The sequence below is a fragment of the Eumetopias jubatus genome, unplaced genomic scaffold (genome assembly GCF_037043125.1).
Source record: "Eumetopias jubatus isolate StellerSeaLion01/CBP00866 unplaced genomic scaffold, mEumJub1_p1.0 scaffold_6, whole genome shotgun sequence".
In the NCBI taxonomy this organism is placed as follows: domain Eukaryota; kingdom Metazoa; phylum Chordata; class Mammalia; order Carnivora; family Otariidae; genus Eumetopias; species Eumetopias jubatus.
This window is the reverse complement of record NW_028274812.1, coordinates 148,176,062-148,194,307: the sequence shown is the minus strand read 5'-3', so window position 1 is coordinate 148,194,307 and position 18,246 is coordinate 148,176,062. Positions and strand designations below refer to the sequence as shown.

Below are 18,246 nucleotides of genomic sequence, written 5' to 3'. Positions count from 1 at the left end.
TCTCTGGGTTTTCTATTTTACGCTACTAGGCGTTTACCTGAAGGATACAAAAACACTAATATGAAGGAACACATGCACCCTGGTGTTGATAGCAGCATTATCAATGGTAGCCAAATTCTGGAAACAAACTAGATGCCCATCGATTAGTGAAAGGATAAAGAAGATGTGGTATATATATTTGCAATGACATGGATGGAGCTAGAGAGTATTATCCTAAGCAAAATAAGTCCGTCAGAGAAAGACAAATACCGTATCATTTTATTCATATGTGGAATTTAAGAAACAAAAAACAAATGAAAATGATAAAAAACAAACAAAGAGGCAAATCAAGAGAACAGACTGATGGTTACCCGCAGGGAGGTGGGTAGGGGGATATGTTGAATAGGTGATGGGGATTAAGGAGGGCACTTCTGATGAGCACTGGGTGTTGTATGGAAGATCGAATCACTAAATTCTACACCTGAAATGAATATTACACTGTATATTCACTAATATTTTTTAAACTATGAAAACAATTTTTAAAAGAATTTAAAAAATCAGGATAAGGAATGAAGGCAGTTGCCAGAATCTAGAGAAGAGACGATAGTGGTTTGGATTAGAGTAGAGATCGTGGAAGCTTTTTAAAAGTGCGAGGATAGTTAAAATGTAATTTGCTTTCAAACTTACCAGTTTGGGTGATAAGTTAGGTACCAGGATGAGAGAGATAAAGGTGCCAAAGATAAATGCCGTTTCTCCTACACAAGAAACTGGGACATCAACAGTGCTACTCACTAAGATATGAAAAAAGAGGAACACTGTTTTCCTCATTCTGACATTCACAAAATAATTACATTTCATAGGTGAATTTGCTGACCAAGTAAGAGTGTGTTCACTATATCAAGCCAAAAGATTTGTACAGAATCGGAGGGTCCCACCACTTTAGAACCAGATCTCTTCCAAACGTCCAAACTTAAATGTGAGAAATTTCAGAACTTGACTTTAAGAGTAACCTTGCCAAGCTCACCTAGATAAAAATATAATATTAAACATCACTGTAAAAGGATCTACAACAAAGACCATGTTCCTTGGTTCTAATATGTACTTCTACCCATATTTTTTAAGTATTAACATAAATCATTTCCCTTTTTTAATTCTGTATTTAATTATATAGATTGTATTGACAGATTTCTCCTCCTCCTCCTTCTCTTCTTCTTATTCCTCCTGCTCCTCTTCCTCCTCCTCTTCCTCCCCATCCTCCTTCACCGCCTTCTCTTCTTCTCATTCTAGGACTTGGTCACTGAAGGACTATGGACCAAAACAATTACACTTCTCTACACGGTTTTGTTCTGCTTGGTTTCTCTGACCATCCCAAACTGGAGATGGTCCTATCAGGAGTTGTCACTGTCTTCTACTTCGTTACATGGATGGGTAATACAGCCATCATCCTTGCATCTCTCCTGGATCCCCATCTGCACACGCCAATGTATTTTTTCCTCAGGAATTTATCTTTCCTGGACCTATGCTTCACGACTAGCATCATCCCTCAAATGCTGGTTAACTTGTGGGGACCTAACAAGACCATCAGCTATGTGGGCTGTGTCACTCAACTCTACGTTTATATGTGGTTGGGGTCCACTGAGTGCCTCCTCCTTGCTGTTATGTCCTATGATCGTTTCATAGCTATCTGTAAGCCCTTGCATTATTTGGTAATCATGAACCCACATCTCTGTCTCAAGATGGTAATCACAGTCTGGAGCATTAGTTTGGCCAATTCTGTAGTATTATGTACACTCACCCTGAATTTGCCTCGATGTGGAAACAACCTTCTGGACCATTTCTTGTGTGAGTTGCCAGCTATGGTCAAAATAGCTTGTATAGACACCACAGCAGTTGAAATGTCTGTTTTTGCTTTAGGCATTGTCATTGTCCTTACACCCCTCAGCCTTATTCTTATATCCTATGGCTACATCGCCAAAGCTGTGCTGAGAATAAAGTCAAGAGCAGGCCAACATAAAGCAATTAATACCTGTGGATCTCATCTCACTGTTGTATCCATCTTCTATGGAACTGTTATCTACATGTACCTACAACCAGGCAACAGTGCCTCCCAAGACCAGGGCAAGTTCCTCACCCTCTTTTACACAATCATCACTCCAAGTGTCAACCCTCTTGTTTATACCCTACGGAATAAGGACATGAAGAATGCACTGAGGAAGCTGGTGAGAGTTGACCATGAATCTACAAAATTGAAGAGGAACCAGGTGTCATAGCAAAATATTACCCTGGATAAGGCAATGAAATATGTTTTCTAATTGTCTTCATTTTTTTCATTCAGATGTAATTGACACAGTGCTTTGTTAGTTTCAGGTGTACAATATAATGATTCAGCAATTCTGTACATTTATCAATGTTCAACATGATAAGGTTACTTTTCACCCATCAACCACCCTCCTCTCCTCTGGCAACCACTAGTTTTTTCTCTATATTTAATTGCCTATTTTTTTTAGGTGTATAAACTCTTTTATTAACAGATAAGGCCTACAAACTTATTTCTTCTTGGACACACCCATGGTGTGGCCACAGCGCCCTGTGGTCTTGGTGTGCTGGCCTCAGACATGAAGTCCCCAGAAGTGGCGCAGCCCTCTATGGGCCCTAATTTTCTTCGGTCTCTCCAGGTCTTCACGAAGTTTGTTGTCCAGACCATTGGCCAGGACCTGGCCGTACTTTCCATCCTTCACGTCCTTTTTTCTGTTCAAAAATCAGTCTGGGATCTTATACTGGCGAGGATTCTGCATAATGGTGATCACACGTTCCACCTCATCCTCAGTGAGCTCTCCGGCCCTTTTGGTGAGATCGATGTCTGCTTTCCTCGACACCACATGAGCATATCTTCGCCCCACACCCTTAATTGCAGTGATGGCAAAGGCTATTTTCCGCCGCCCATCGATATTGGTGTTGAGCACTCGCAAAATGTGCTGGAACTTCTCAGGGATCACTAGAGACATGGCGGCGGCCCCCTAATTGTCTATTTTTTGTTTGTCTCTTTTTTCTGTTTGTTTGTTCATCTGTTTTGTTTCCAAAATCCACATGAGTGAAGTCACATAGTATTTGTCTTTCCTGACCAACTTAGTTCACTTAGCATGACACACTCTAGATCCATCCGTGTTGTTGCCAATGGCAAGATTTTTTTTTTTATGGCTGAGTAATATTCCATTGTGTATATAAATACACCATGTTTTGTTTATCCATTCATCAGTGGGTACTTGGGTTGCTTCCATAACTTGGCTATTATAAGTAAGGCTGCAGTTAACATAAGGTACATATATCTTTTCAAATTAGTTTTTTTGCTTGTTTGTTTTCTTGGGTTAACCAGCAGTGGAATTACAGGTTCATATGGTAATTCTATTTTGTAATTTTTCAAGGAAACTCCATATTATTTTCCACAATAGTGCACCAATTTGTATCCGTAACAATGGTGCATGAAGATAGTAATTTTTTTGACCTGAGACATAGATACATTTTTCTAAATATATCTCCTCTGACAAGTGAAATGAATGAAAAATTAAACTATAAGGACTACACCAAAATAAAATGGTTTTACCCAGCAAGAAAACAATCCACAAAACAAATACTCAGCCTACTGAATGGGAGAAGATGTTTGCAAATGATATATCCAATAAGAGGCTCTTATCCAAAATATATAAATAACTTGGTGGCTAACATAACATAGTAAAAGAAAATTAAAAAATATATATGTATTTTGCAACTTATACAACTCAACACCTAAAAAACCCAAAAATTCCAATTTAAAAAATGGGCAGAGGATCTAAATAGACATTTTTCCAAAGAAGATACAGATGGTCAACAAGTACATGAAAAGGTGCTCAAGATCACTAATCATCAGGGAAATGCGAATTAAAATACCAATAAGATATCATTTTTCACCTGTCAGAATGGCTAAAATCAAAAACAGAAGAAGTAACAAGTGTTGGCAAGGATGTGGAGGAAAAGAAACCCTCGTGCACTATTGTTGTAAATCTGTCTTTAGTTTCTAGTGAAGCAACCAATCCTTAGCCCATAGACACAATTAATACAATAGTTCCTGTATATGAACATTCTGTGAATGCAACAATACTGTAACCATCCTACTCAACTCTATTATGACTCTAATCATTGGCATAACTTCAGAGAAAATAGCTCACTAGGAGTTTGTAATTTTGTCTGTAATATAACACAAAGAAGATGTAAACATAAACCTGAATGCATTTACTTCATTCTAAAGACCCACAGAAACTGTTTTGATATCTAGTTTTGTATTTTCTATGCTAATTGCTTGGATCTTCAGAAATATAGACTTGAGTGAATACAGACATATACAGTATGGTTTGTATATTAAATAATAATATATAAGTTATGATCTTGTATATTAAATCTCTTGTGATGGGGCACCTGGGTGGCTCAGTCGTTAAGCATCTGCCTTTGGCTCAGGTCATGATCCCAGGGTCCTGGGATCGAGCCCCGCATCGGGCTCCCTGCTCTGCAGGAAGCCTGCTTCTCCCTCTCCCACTCCCCTTGCTTGTGTTCCTGCTCGTGCTCTCTCTCTCTCTGTGTCAAATAAATAAATAAAATCTTTAAAATAAATAAATAAATAAATCTCTTGTGATGCCATACAAATATCAATATCTGGAGTAAAGGTCTTTGTTATTTAAATTATTTCTTTGTTATCATGATAAAAGGAAGTGAGAAGACACAAGTTAAAGAGATTAAAAGGTGATAAGACTGTCTTATTCATTACGTATTCGTTCATTAAACATTTATTCCATGACTCCTTTGGCATTAGTTAGGATTTGGCTTTGATCTACCTATAGAATCATGGAATTTATTTTGAGAATAATAACGAGAATAATTTTGAGAAATATAAATTTGTACATTTTTATGTGGTGGAATTTCATAAAATGAATATATCTTTTTTTTTAAATATATCTTTTCCTTTCAATTCATCATGCCATAGTATCAAGTTTTTTATGGGGAAATGTGATGACCTTTGAATTAAATTTTGATATTTTCTGTGATGGGATACCTCTCTTATTATTTAAAAATTGTAATCAATCAAATATAAAATATTGTCTCCTCTGTCACTTCATAATTCTTGAGGTGTGAAGAGGGGGAGTCACTGGATAATTTTTACTTTCCCACTCAGAATGACACAAGAGATGCCTCACATAATATATATTGAATGTGATGTAGCATATTGTCAGTGTCCTTCCATCCACACAGTTTCTCCTTCACAATTGCCTTCAGAAAGAGTTCACCAGCCCACAAAAATGACCGCAGGGAGAATATAAGTTCTGTGGCCCTGATGAACACAGTCTAGCCACCATGCCCATTACTCTTGTATTTGGAAAGATTCTTCTTACTCTTGGCAAGAATCTATAACTAATAATGTTAGGGGATATAGTAAATCATTTGCTGATTTCAATAAGTATGCCAATACTATACTAACAATGTACACTGAGGAAAACATTACCTTTTATACCTATAATTGTTTGTTTTTATGTGTATCTCTAGTTCTATCTTTTCTTTGACTTAAGTTTTTTCTGCATTAGGGTTGCATATTACACCACCATTTTATTTATTTATTTATTTATTTAGATTTTATTTGAGAGAGAGAGACAGAGATAGTGAGAGAGAGTGCAAGTGGGGAGGAGAGGGAGAAGCAGGTTCCCCGCAGAGCAAGGAGCCTGATGTGGGACTTGATCCCAGAACCCCGGGATCATGACCTGAGTCGAAGGCAGACGCTTAACCAACTGAGCCACCCAGGCACCCTACACCAACATTTTAAATAATTAATCTCCTACTTATTCCTCTGAAATAAATGTATTTACTCAGACCATTATGTTAACTTACAATAAATCCTTCAAATATATTGAGCTTCTATAAAATAATCGGTACTTCTATAAGCCTGTCAGCCTGACCTCACACTGGTGGGACAATATATGACTTGGAAAGGTAAGTGATAATAAGTAATAATAATAATAATTAAATCTAACTTTCTCTTTCAAGAGAAGTTATTTTTCAGACTGATGTCTCACATCAACATTCAAGCACAGCATCAATATTTGTGAAGACATATAAAAGGGTTAATATAGAAAACAGTGCATTAGACGGGGACCTAGAGGAACATAATTTGAATCTCGATTTACCCAGGAAAAAAATCACTTCATATTTCTAAATCTGTGTTATCTTAAGTTTAAATTGAGTATTAGAGAGGAATTGAAGATGGCAGCATAGTAGGAGGGCTCTACCTTCCCCTTGTCTCATGAACATGGCTATGTAACTATCGCATCAACCTAAACACCTCAGAAATCTACCTGTGGACTGAGAGAACAAACTCCAACTAGAGGGAGAGCAAGGCCACATCAAGGAAGGTAGGAAGTGTGGAGAACGGTTTGGGGGAGAAAGAGATCATGGGTGCTGGAGAGGGCAGAGAGCCCTGGTCATGGTGATGGGCAAGAGAGAGAGGAGCACCGGGGAATGCACAAGGATAGCTATCCAAGGATAGCTTGGAAAATGAGAAGGACTGATGTTCATGAGTTCTTGCAACCACTGGGGCGTAAAGCCTGGAGTTTTGAAGGTGGATGGGTTTGGCTGAGATGGAGCCCTGAGGGCACTGTGCTGCTCAAGAAGAGAAGGCAGGCAGACAACCCTGGGGAAGAGGGCAGGGATAAAAGTAGGCTGAAAAATGCCTGAGGCACACAGTGGGGAGATGGAATCATCTCTGCTCTGGGAGGTAATATTCACAGAGACACCTCCCTGGGAACAGGGGAGCTGACCAGAGCCATGCCCCTCCCCCACCCCTCAACATAAACACAGAGCCAGCCATCCGCAGGAGGCAGCACAGTGCTGATGCTGGCTGCCCCACTTGCTTACACCAACACCTCCCGCCCCCCCGCCCCCACCACACTCTGGCAGGATTGTCCTTCTCCCACAAGCTCACCCCAATCCCAGTATGGTGGGCCCCTACCCCCGAGAAGATCAGCCAAGGCCCCTGTGCACACCATGTCTCCAAGGCCTGGAGTTTTAAAGGTCAGCAGGCTTGGCTGGGGTAGAGCCAAGAGGGCAGTGTTCTGCTCCTGGAGAGAAGGCAGTCAGACAAGCTGGGTGCAGGCAGCAGGGAAACAGCAATCTGGAAATCATCTGGGGCACACAGTGGAGAGAGAATTCTCTATTCTAGGGGTGCTTCCCTGAAAGGCAGAATTCAGGATATGCCTCTCCAGGATCAAAGGACCTGGCCAGTGCCACTTCCTTCCCCCAGCCCTCAGCATAAACACAGAGCCACCTGTGGGAAGCAGGGCAGCACCCACACTGGCAGCCTACCTTGCCTCACCAAGCCCCATGCCCTGTGTTCTGGGGGGATGGCCCTTCTCAGTCAAGGATGCCTCAGCCCCAGCGTGGCAGGCCCTCTCCCCCAGAAGACCAGCAAAATCTTCTGCCCACAACACATCTCCAGAACAGAGAATTCCACAGGGCATCAGTTCTGGTGGAGTTGGTATCAGGTCTCATTTCAAAAGCAGACCCCATTCAGGCCAGGGTCCAAATACTGCCAATAGCAGGCAAGGAGAGCCTCTGCAGATGACTGGCATGAAGGACAGAGCAGCCAGAACACAGTGGTGGAGCAGAAGCAGCACACACTGGAGACCCTCCCTGAAGCCCCAGACCCTAGGCACTACATGACCTCTTCTTCATAAGGCCGTTACTTTGAGGAGGAAGAGACATAACTGGCTTTTCTAACACACGGAAGAAAGCAGAGACAGATAAAATGCCAAGAGACAGGAATTTATACCAAATGAAAGAACAAGATAAGGTCACGGCCGGATTCTCAGTGAAACAGATATAAGTAACATGCCTGGTGGAGAATTTAAAGCAGCAATCATAAGGACACTGGGCTTGAGAAAAAAATGGAAGACATTGGGGAGACCCTTACCACAGACATAAAAGAGTTAAAAAAGAATCAATCAAAGATGAAGAATGCAATAAACTAGATTGGAAACAGCCTTGATGAAATGAACAGCACTCAAATGAAAGAGTGATTTGGAAGATAAAATACTGGAAATTAATGAAGCTGAACAAAGGAGAGAAAGAAGAATTACAGATCATGAGAATAGACTTAGGGAACTCAGTGACTCCAACAAATGTAATAATACTCATATTATAGGAGACCCAGGAGAAGAAGAGAGACAAAGGGGAGCAGAAAATTTATTCCAAGACATAACAGTGGAAAACCTCCCTAATCTGGGGAAAGAAACAGATATTCAAATCCAGGAGGCACAGAGAACTCCCATCAAAATCAACAAAAGCAGGCCAACACAAAGACATATTCTAATTAAGTGCACAAAATATAGTGATAAAGAAAAAATCTTGAAAACAGCAGACAAAAGAACTCCTTAACAGACAAGGGAAAACCCATAATAGTAGCTGGAGAATTCTCAACTGATAATTGGCAAGACAGATGGAGTAGCATGACATATTCAGAATGCTGGACGGGAAGTGGGTTGGGGAATGGGGAACTGGGCGATGGGCAATAAGGAGGGCACTTGATGTAATGAACACTGGGTGTTATATGCAACTGATGAATCACTGAATTCTACCTCTGAAACGAATAAAAAAAATACTAAAAAGAATGCCGAATGGGAAAATATCTTCCATTAAGTATAGTCTACTCAGCAAGGCTATCATTCAGAATAGGAGAGTTTCCCAGCAAACCAAAACTAAAGGAGTTTGTGACCACTAAACTGGCCCTGTAAAAAATATTAAAGGGGACTCTGAGTGAAAGGAGAGACCAAAAATGACAAAGGCAGAAAGGATCAGAGAAAATCTCCAGAAACAATGACAAAACATTTAATTAAATGGCAATAAATACCTACTAATCAATAATTACTTTTTTTGTTAAAAAGTAATTAAAATTATATTTAATTGAATTTAGAAAATATATTCTGAGTGATACACACACACATACATATGTACTTTTCTTGTAATACGCTTGGTTTTTCAGAGGATTGAACATATTATGAATACATCAGCTATCAGCATTTCAGTATGTATTTAATATTCACTAGGATCCTGCAAGATTAGTGGGAGACTACTAAATGCATAATTTCTGTGGGTTCATCTCTGTGTCTGACCTACCATTTAGAACATGGTATTTATTTATTTATTTGTTTGTTTGTTTATTTATTTATTTATTATTTATTTTGTAGTGTTCAATGATTCATTAGTTGCATATAACACCCACTGCTTATCACAACACGTGCCTTCCTTAATACCCATCACCCGGCTACCCCATCCTCCCACCCCCCTCCCCTCTAAAACCCTCAGTTTGTTTCATGGAGTCCAGAGTCTCTCATGGTTTGTCTCCCTCTCTGATTTCTCCCCCTTCCGTTTTCTCTCCCTTCCCCCAATTGTCCTCTGCCCTATTCCTTATGTTCTGCATATGAGTGAAACCATATGATAATTGTCTTTTTCTGCTTGACTTATTTCATTAGGCATAATTCCCTCCATTTCCATCCATGTTGATGCAAATGATGGGTATTCTTCCTTTCTGATGGCTGAGTAATATTCCATTCTACATATGTACCACATCTTCTATATCCATTCTTCTGTTGAAGGGCATCACAGCTCCTTCTGCAGTTTGGCTGTTGTGAACATTGCTGCTGTGAACATTGGAGTACATGTGCCCCTTCATTTCACTACATCTGTGTCTTTGGGGTAAATACCTAGTAGTGCAATTCCGGGGACATAGGGTAGCTCTATTTTTAACTTCTGGAGGAACCTCCACACTGTTTTCCAAAGTGGCTGTACCAACTTGCATTCCCACCAACACTGTAAGGGGGTTCCCCTTTCTCCACAACCTCTCCAACATTTGTTGTTTCTTTCCCTGCCCATTTTTGCCCTTCTAACTGGTGTAAGGTGGTATCTCAATGCAGTTTTCATTTGAATTTCCCTGATGGCTAATGATGATGAACATTTTTTCATGTGTCTGTTAGCCATTTGTATGTCTTCTTTGGAGAAGTGTCTGCTCATGTGTTCTGCCCATTTTTTAAAATTTTTAAAAATTTTATTATGTTATGTTAGTCACCATACAATACATCATTAGTTTTTGATGTAGTGTTCCACGATCCATTGTTTTCGTATAACACCCAGTGCTCCGTGCAGTACGTGCCCTCCTTAATACCCATCACCCGGCTAACCAATCACCCCTCCCCCCCTCCCCTCTAAAACTCTGTTTGATTCTCAGAGTCCATAGTCTCTCATGGTTCGTCTCTCCCTCCGATTTCCCTCTCCTTCATTTTCCCTTCCTTCTCCTAATGTCCTCCCTGCTATTCCTTATGTTCCACAAATAAGTGAAACCATATGATAATTGACTTTCTCTGCTTGACTTATTTCACTTAGCATAATCTCCAGTCCCATTCATGTTGATATAAAAGTTGGGTATTCATCCTTTCTGATGGCTGAGTAATATTCCATTGTATATACGGACCACATCTTCTTTATCCATTCATCTGTTGAAGGGCATCTCGGCTCCTTCCACAGTTTGGCTATTGCGGACATTGCTGCTATGAACACTGGGGTGCATATGGCCCTTCTTTCACTACATCTGTGTCTTTGGGGTAAATACACAGGAGTGCCATTGCTGGGTCATAGGGAGGCTCTATTTTTAAATTTTTGAGGAACCTCCACACGGTTTTCCAAAGTGGCTGTACCAACTTGCATTCCCATCAACAGTATAAGAGGATTCCCCTTTCTCCACAACCTCTCCAACATTTGTTGTTTCTTTCCCTGCCCATTTTTGCCTTTCTAACTGGTGTAAGGTGTTATCTCAATGTGGTTTTGATTTGAATTTCCCTGATGACTAATGATAATGAACATTTTTTCATGTGTCTGTTAGCCATTTGTATGTCTTCTTCAGAGAAGTGTCTTTTCATATCTTCTGCCCATTTTTTGACTTGATTATTTGTTTTTTGGGTGTTGATTTGAGAAGTTCTTTATAGATCTTGGATACCAGTCCTTTATCTGTAGTGTCATTTGCAAATATCTTCTCCCATTGTGTGGGTTGCCTCTTTGTTTCATTGACTGTATCCTTTGCTGTGCAGAAGCTTTTTATCTTGATGAAGTCTCAAAAGTTCATTTTGCTTTTGTTTCACTAGCTTTTGGAGATGCATCTTGAAAGAAGTTGCTGTGTCCGATGTGAAAGAGGTTACTGCCTATGTTCTCCTCTAGGATTTTGATGGATTCCTGCCTCACATTGAGGTCTTTCATCCATTTTGAGTTTATCTTTGTGTATGGTGTTAGAGAATGGTCGATTTCATTCTTCTGTATATAGCTGTCCAATTTTCTCAGCATTTATTGAAGAGACTGTCTTTTTTCCATTGCATATTTTTTCCTACTTTGTCAAAGATTATTTGACCATAGAGTTGAGGGTCCATATCTGGGTTCTCTATTCTGTTCCATTGGTCTATATGTCTGTTTTTGTGCCAGTACCATGTTGTCTTGGTGATCACAGCTTTGTAATGTAGCTTGAAATTGGGCAACGTGATGCCCCAGCTTTGTTTTTCTTTTTCAACATTTCCTTGGCGGTTCCGGGTCCTTTCTGGTTCCATACAAATTTTATGATTGTTTGTTCCAGCACTTTGAAAAATGTCATTGGAATTTTGATCGGGATGGCATTGAAGGTATAGATTGCTCTGGGTAGCATAGACATTTTAAAAATGTTCATCTTCCAATCCATGAGCATGGAATATTTTTCCATTTTTTTGTGTCTTCTTCAATTTCTTTCATGAGCGTTCTGTAGTTCCTAGAGTATAGATCCTTTACCTCTTTGGTTAAGTTTATTCCGAGGTATCTTATGGTTTTTGGTGCCATTGTAAATAGAATCGTTTCTCTAATTTCTCTTTCTACAGTTGCGTGGTTAGTGTATAAGAGAGCAACTGATTTCTGTGCATTGATTTTGTATCCTGCCACATTACTGAATTGCTGTTTGAGTTGTAGTAATTTGGGGGTGGAGTCTTTTGGGTTTTCCACATAAAGTATCATGTCGTCTGCGAAAAGAGAGTTTGACTTCTTCTTTGCCAATTTGAGTAACTTTTTTTCTTTTTGTCTGATTGCTGTTGCTAGGACTTCTAGTACTATGTTGAACAATAGTGGCAAGAATGGGCATCCTTGACGTGTTCCTGATCTTAAGGGAAAGGCTCTCAGCTTTTCCCCATTGAGGATGATATTCACTGTGGGTTTTTCATAGATGGATTTTATGAACTTGAGGAATGTTCCCTCTATCCCTATACTCTGAAGAGTTTTAATCAGGGAAGGATGTTGTATTTTGTCAAATGCTTTTTCTGCATCAATTGAGAGGACCATATGGTTCTTCTCCCTCCTCTTATAAATGTGTTCTATCACATTGATTGATTTGCGAATGTTGAACCACCTTTGCGTCCTGGGGATAAAACCCCCTTGGTCATGGTGGATGATCCTTTTAATGTATTGTTGGATCCTATTAGCTAGGATTTTGTTGAGGATTTTGGAATCCATAATTCATCAGGGATATCAGTCTGAAATTCTCCTTTTCGATGGGGTCTTTGCCTGGTTTGGGGATTAAGGTAATGCTGGCCTCATAGAATGAGTTTGGAAGTTTTCCTTCTGTTTCTATGTTTTGAAACAGCTTCAGGAGAATAGGTATTATTTCTTCTTTGAATGTTTGGTAGAATTCCCCAGGGCATCCATCAGGCCCTGGACTCTTGTTTTTTAGGATGTTTTTGATCACTGCTTCAATCTCGTTACTGGTTATTGGCCTATTCAGGTTGTCAGTTTCTTCCTGTTTCAGTCTTGGGAGCTTATAGGTTTCCAGAAAGGCCTCCATTTCACTCAGATTGCTCAGTTTATTAGCATATAGTTGTTGATAATAATTTCTAACAATTGTTTCTATTTCCTTGGTGTTAGTCGTGATCTCTCCCCTTTCTTTCATAATTATATTAATTTGGGTCCTTTCTCTTTGCTTTTGGATAAGTCTGACCAGTGGTTTATCAATCTTATTAATTCTTTCAAAGAACCAACTTCTAGTTTTGTTGATCTGATCTACTGTGTTTCTGGTATCTAATTCACTGGTCTCTGCTCTAATTTTAATTATTTATCTTCTAATGCGTGGCTTAGGCATCGTCTGTTGCTTTTTCTCTAGATCTTTAAGGTGTAGAGTTAGTTGGTGAATTTGGGGTTTTTCTATGTTTTTGAGTGAGGCTTGGATGGCTATGTATTTCCCCCTTAGGACCACCTTTGCAGTATCCCATAGGTTTTGGACCGATGTGTTTTCGTTCTCATTGATTTCCATGAATTGTTTAAGTTCTTCTTTGATTTCCTGGTTGACCTAAACATTCTTGAGCAGAGTGGTCTTTATCTTCCAAGTGTTTGAATTTCTGCTAAAGTTTTTCTTGTGATTGAGTTCCAGTTTTAAAGCATTGTGGTCTGAGAATATGCAGGAAATAATCTCAATCTTTTGGTATCGGTTGAGACCTGATTTGTGACCCAGTATGTGGTCTACTCTGGAGAAAGTTCCATGTGCGCTCGAGAAGAATGAGTATTCTGTTGTTTTAGGGCAGAATGTTCTGTATATATCTATGGGGTCCATCTGGTCCAGTGTATCATTCAGAGCTCTTGTTTCCTTGTTGATTTTCTGATTAGATGATCTGTCTATTGCTGATAGTGGAGTATCGAGGTCCCCTACAATTAACGTATTGTTATCAATACGACTCTTTATTTTGGTTTACAGTTGGCTTATGTAAATGGCTGCTCCCATGTTGGGGGCATAGATATTTACAGTTGTTAGATCTTCTTGTTGGATAGACCCTTTAAGAATGATACAGTGTCCTTCTGTGTCTCTAACTACAGACTTTAGTTTAAAATCTAATTTGTCGGATATAAGAATTGCTATCCCAGCTTTCTTTTGAGGTCCGCTGGCATGGAAGATGGATCTCCATCCCTTCACTTTCAGTCTGGATGTACCTTTAGGTTAAAATGAGTCTCTTGCAGACAGCATATGATTATGTCCTGTCTTTTTATCCAATCTGCACCCTGTGCCGTTTTATGGGAGCATTTAGGCCATTCATGTTGAGAGTGATTATTGAAAGATATGAATTAATTGTCATCATGTTGCCTGTGAAGACGTTCTCTTTATAGATTGTCCCCGTAAATTTCTGTTGTATATCACTCTTGGGGTCTTTCTCCTTTTATAGAACCCCCCCTTAATATTTCTTGCAGGACCAGCTTAGTGGTCACATATTTTTTTCAGTTTCTGCTGGTCTTGGAAGCTCTGCATCTCTCCATCCATTCTAAATGACAGCCTTGCCAGGTAAAGTATTTTTGGCTGCATGTTATTCTTGTTTCATACCCGGAATATGTCTTGCCAGTCCCTACTGGCTTGCCAGGTCTCTGTGGCTAGGTCTGACAGTATTCTGATGTTCCTCCCTCTGTATGTAAGGAATCACTTCCCCCTAAGTGCCCTTAAGATGGTTTTCTTGGTTCTAAGATTTGTGAGTTTTACTATTACATGCCAGGGTGTCGGCCTGTTTTCCTTGATCTTGGGAGGAGTCCTCTCTGCCTGTAGGACACGAATGTTTGTTTCATTCCATAGATTAGGGAAGTTCTCAGCTATGATTTGCTCAAATACATCTTCTAGTCCTCTCTCTCTCTCCACTCCCTCTGGGATTCCAATAATTCTGACAGTAGAACACTTCATGGTGTCACTTATTTCTGTGATTCTATTTTCATGGATTCTGAGCTGTTTTTCCCTGGCCTCCTCTTTTCCCTTTTTATCTATTAAATTGTCTTCCAGGTCATTGATTCATTCTTCTGCCTCACTTACCCTAGCTGTTAGATTATCTAGATTGGATTGGATCTCATTGGTAGCATTTTTAAGTTCTGCCAGTTCAGCTTTCATTTCTACCCTTAGAGACTCTATGTTGCCATTGATTGATTTCTCCATTCCATCTATTGTCTTCACAATTGCTAGCCTGAATTCCATCTCCGACATCTTGGTTATATCTGCATCCATTTGTAAATATGCGGCAGAAGTCATAATCTCTGAATTTTCCTATTTTGGGGGTTCCTTCTCCTAGTCATTCTGTTGAGGGGTGTTTGAGGGAATGTACAGAGTCCAAATTATTAACCACAACCCAAGCAAGATGCTCCTGTTTTATAGGGACCTAAGGGTTGTCGGCCTCTTGTTCTCCCAGTCTGTCTTCTGGGGGAGGGGCCTGCCATGCTGTTACTCAGGCAACCCTGTTTGGGCAGAGTTGCCCTGCCCCCCTGTGGTGGGGGATGGGCTCAGCGGGAACCAGTTTTGGGGGCTTTTGTTCTCTGGTGGCTTTCCCTGGTGGCTTTCTGCGTCTCTTCTGAAAGTCAGAACAGAAGAGATCGTTTCCAACCCTCTGCCTCAGAGCAGAGACATCGCAGTCTGTTCAGTGAGCTCTCCAGGCCACACTATCCCCGTTTCTGTCTGTGCTGCTATAAAATGCAGCATCCTGGGTTGTGTGCCCCTCCAGAACACCCCCAGTCCTGTCTCCAGAATGGGGCGCGTCTCTGCCCTTTGTGCTTCTAAAACTGCCAGCCACTCCCAGCCTGCACGCGCGACCCTGCTGCTCCGGGTTTCTGTCCCAGGGGCTGCCCTAAAGTCCTTTCCCCACTGCTACCGGTCTGCAAGCCTATGCCCTGTCCCCAGTGCCGGAGGCTATCGCTCACCGGTGGTGTAGGATCCTCACGGCCAGGTTCCCTCCCACTGCTGTACCTTGAAACCAACCTGTGATATTCTGTATGCGTAGATCCAGATCTATCTTCCTACATCTCAGGCTGATATCATGGGTGCTCAGAGTGGTCTGGTAGATATCCAACTCAATTCCGGGGACCAGTTGAAATAGTGTCCCCTACTCCTGTGCCATCTTTTCTCCTCACATCCTTCTGCCCATTTTTTGACTTGATTATTTGTTATTTGGGTGTTAAGTTTGAGAAGTTCTTTATAGATCTTAGATATCAGCCCTTTGTCTGTAGTGTCATTTGCAAATATCTTCTCCCATTCTGTGGGTTGCCTCTTTGTTTTGGTGACTGTTTCCTTTGCTGTACAGAAGCTTTTTATCTTGATGAAGTCCCAAAAGTTCATTTTCACTTTTGTTTCCCTTGCCTTTGGAGACGTGTCTTGAAAGAAGTTGCTGTGGGTGATGTCAAAGAGGTTACTGCCTATGTTCTCATCTAGGATTTTATGGATTCCTCTCTCACATTGAGGTCTTTCATCCATTGTGAATTTATCTTTGTGTATGGTGTAAGGAATGGTTGAGTTTCATTCTTCTGTATTTAGCTGTCCAAATTTCCCAGCACCAGTTATTGAAGAGAATGTCTTTTTGTCCTTTCAATTATTTTTTCTGATTTGTCAAAGATTATTTGACCATAGAGTTGAGGGTCCATATCTGGGCTCTCTATGCTGTTCCATTGGTCTATGTGTCTTTTTTTCTTCCAGTGCCATGCTGTCTTGGTGATCACAGCTTTGTAATATAGCTTGAAATCAGGCAACGTGATGCCCCCAGCTTTGTTTTTCTTTTTCAACATTCCCTTGGCAATCCGGGTAGTTTTCTGGTTCCACACAAATTTTAGGATTGTTTGTTCCAGCTCTTTGAAAACTGCCAATGGTATTTTAGAGAGGACTAGAAGGTATAATTGAACAAATCATAACTGAGAACTTCCCTAATCTGGGGAAGGAAACAAGTATTCATATGCAAGAGGCAGAGAAGACCCCTTCCAAGATTAATAACAATAGACCAACACCCCGATATATAATAATGAAACTTGCAATCCTAGAGCCAAGGAAACTATCATCAGACTAGCTAGGAGGAAGAGATTTTCTAGGTATGGAGGGAGGAACATCATAATAACATCAGACCTGTCCACAGAGACCTGGGAAGCCAGAAAGGGCCTTTCAGACTTCAGCAATGTAAAACCTTTTGCACAGCAAAGAAAATAGTTAACTAACCAAGAGGCAACCCATGGAATTGGAGAATATATTTGCAAATACATTACAGATAAAGGGCTGGTGTCCAAGATCTATAAAGAACTTCTCAAACTCAATACCCCAAAAAACAAACAATCCAGTCAATAAATGGGCAGAAGACATGAACAGACACGTCTACAAAGAAGACATACAAATGCCTAACAGACACATGAAATACGTACAATATCACTAGCCATCAGGGAACTACAGATCAAAACCACAATGAGATACCACCCCACACCAGTTAGAATGGCAAAAATTAACAAAAGAGGAAACAACAAATGTTGGCTAGGATGTAGAGAAAGGGGAACACTCTTACGCTGTTGGTGGGAATGCTAGCTGGTAAAACCACTCTGGAAAACACTATGGAGGTTCCTCAAAAAGTTAAAAATAGAGCTACCCTATGACCCAGCAATTGCACTACTAGGTATTTACCCCAAAGATACAAATGTAGTGAAAAGAAGGGTCACATGCACCCCAATGGTTCATAGCAGTGATGCCCACAATAGTCAAAGTGTGGAAGGGGCCAAGATGCCCTTCAACAGATGAATGGATAAAGAAGATGTGGTCGATATATACAATGGAATATTACTCAGCCATCAGAAAGGATGAATACCCACCATTTGCATCGACATGGATGGAACTGGAGGGGATTATGTTAAGTGAAGTAGTCAAGCAGAGAAAGATAATTATCATATGGTTTCATTCATATGTGGAACATAAGCAATAACTCAGAGGACCATAGGGGAAGAGAGGGAAATCCAAAGAGGGAGAAATCAGAGAGGAAGATGAACCGTGAGAGACTATGGACCCCAGGAAACAATCTGAGGGTTTAAGAGGGACGGGGGGTGGGGGGATGGGGTAACAGGGTGATGGGTATTGGGGAAGGAATGTGCTGTGAAGAGCACTGGGTGTTATATATAGCTAATGAATCACTGAACACTACATGAAAAACTAATGATGTACTATACAGTGGGTAACTGAACATAATAAAAAAAGATTTTTGTAATAGATAAAATTATGTATCATAGGAAAAAATAAAGGCATTTTGGGAATATAAAAACAAAACGATATGCTGTCTACAAGAGACTCATTTTAACCTAAAGGTACATCCAGACTGAAAGTGAAGGGATGGAGATCCATCTTCCATGCCAGCGGACCTCAAAAGAAAGCTGGGATAGCAATTCTTA

The 18,246-nt window shown here is 40.4% G+C and overlaps 1 protein-coding gene and 1 pseudogene across 1 annotated transcript; one reads left to right on the top strand and one right to left on the bottom strand.

The window, feature by feature from the left end:
* Nucleotides 1–1,286: 1,286 nt before the first annotated feature.
* On the top strand, nucleotides 1,287–2,249 carry LOC148164218 (olfactory receptor 2W1). Its single transcript, XM_088024399.1, has one exon. The coding sequence runs from the start codon at nucleotides 1,287–1,289 to the stop codon at nucleotides 2,247–2,249; it is 963 nt and encodes a 320-aa protein (XP_087880525.1).
* A 276-nt stretch (nucleotides 2,250–2,525) lies between these two features.
* Nucleotides 2,526–2,990, bottom strand: LOC114199738 (small ribosomal subunit protein uS13 pseudogene; annotated as a pseudogene).
* Nucleotides 2,991–18,246: the final 15,256 nt, after the last annotated feature.

What these genes read in the sequence shown, in the direction of transcription:
- LOC148164218 (XM_088024399.1), top strand. Translation starts at nt 1,287, where the DNA reads ATGGACCAAAACAATTACACTTCTCTACACGGTTTTGTTCTGCTTGGT.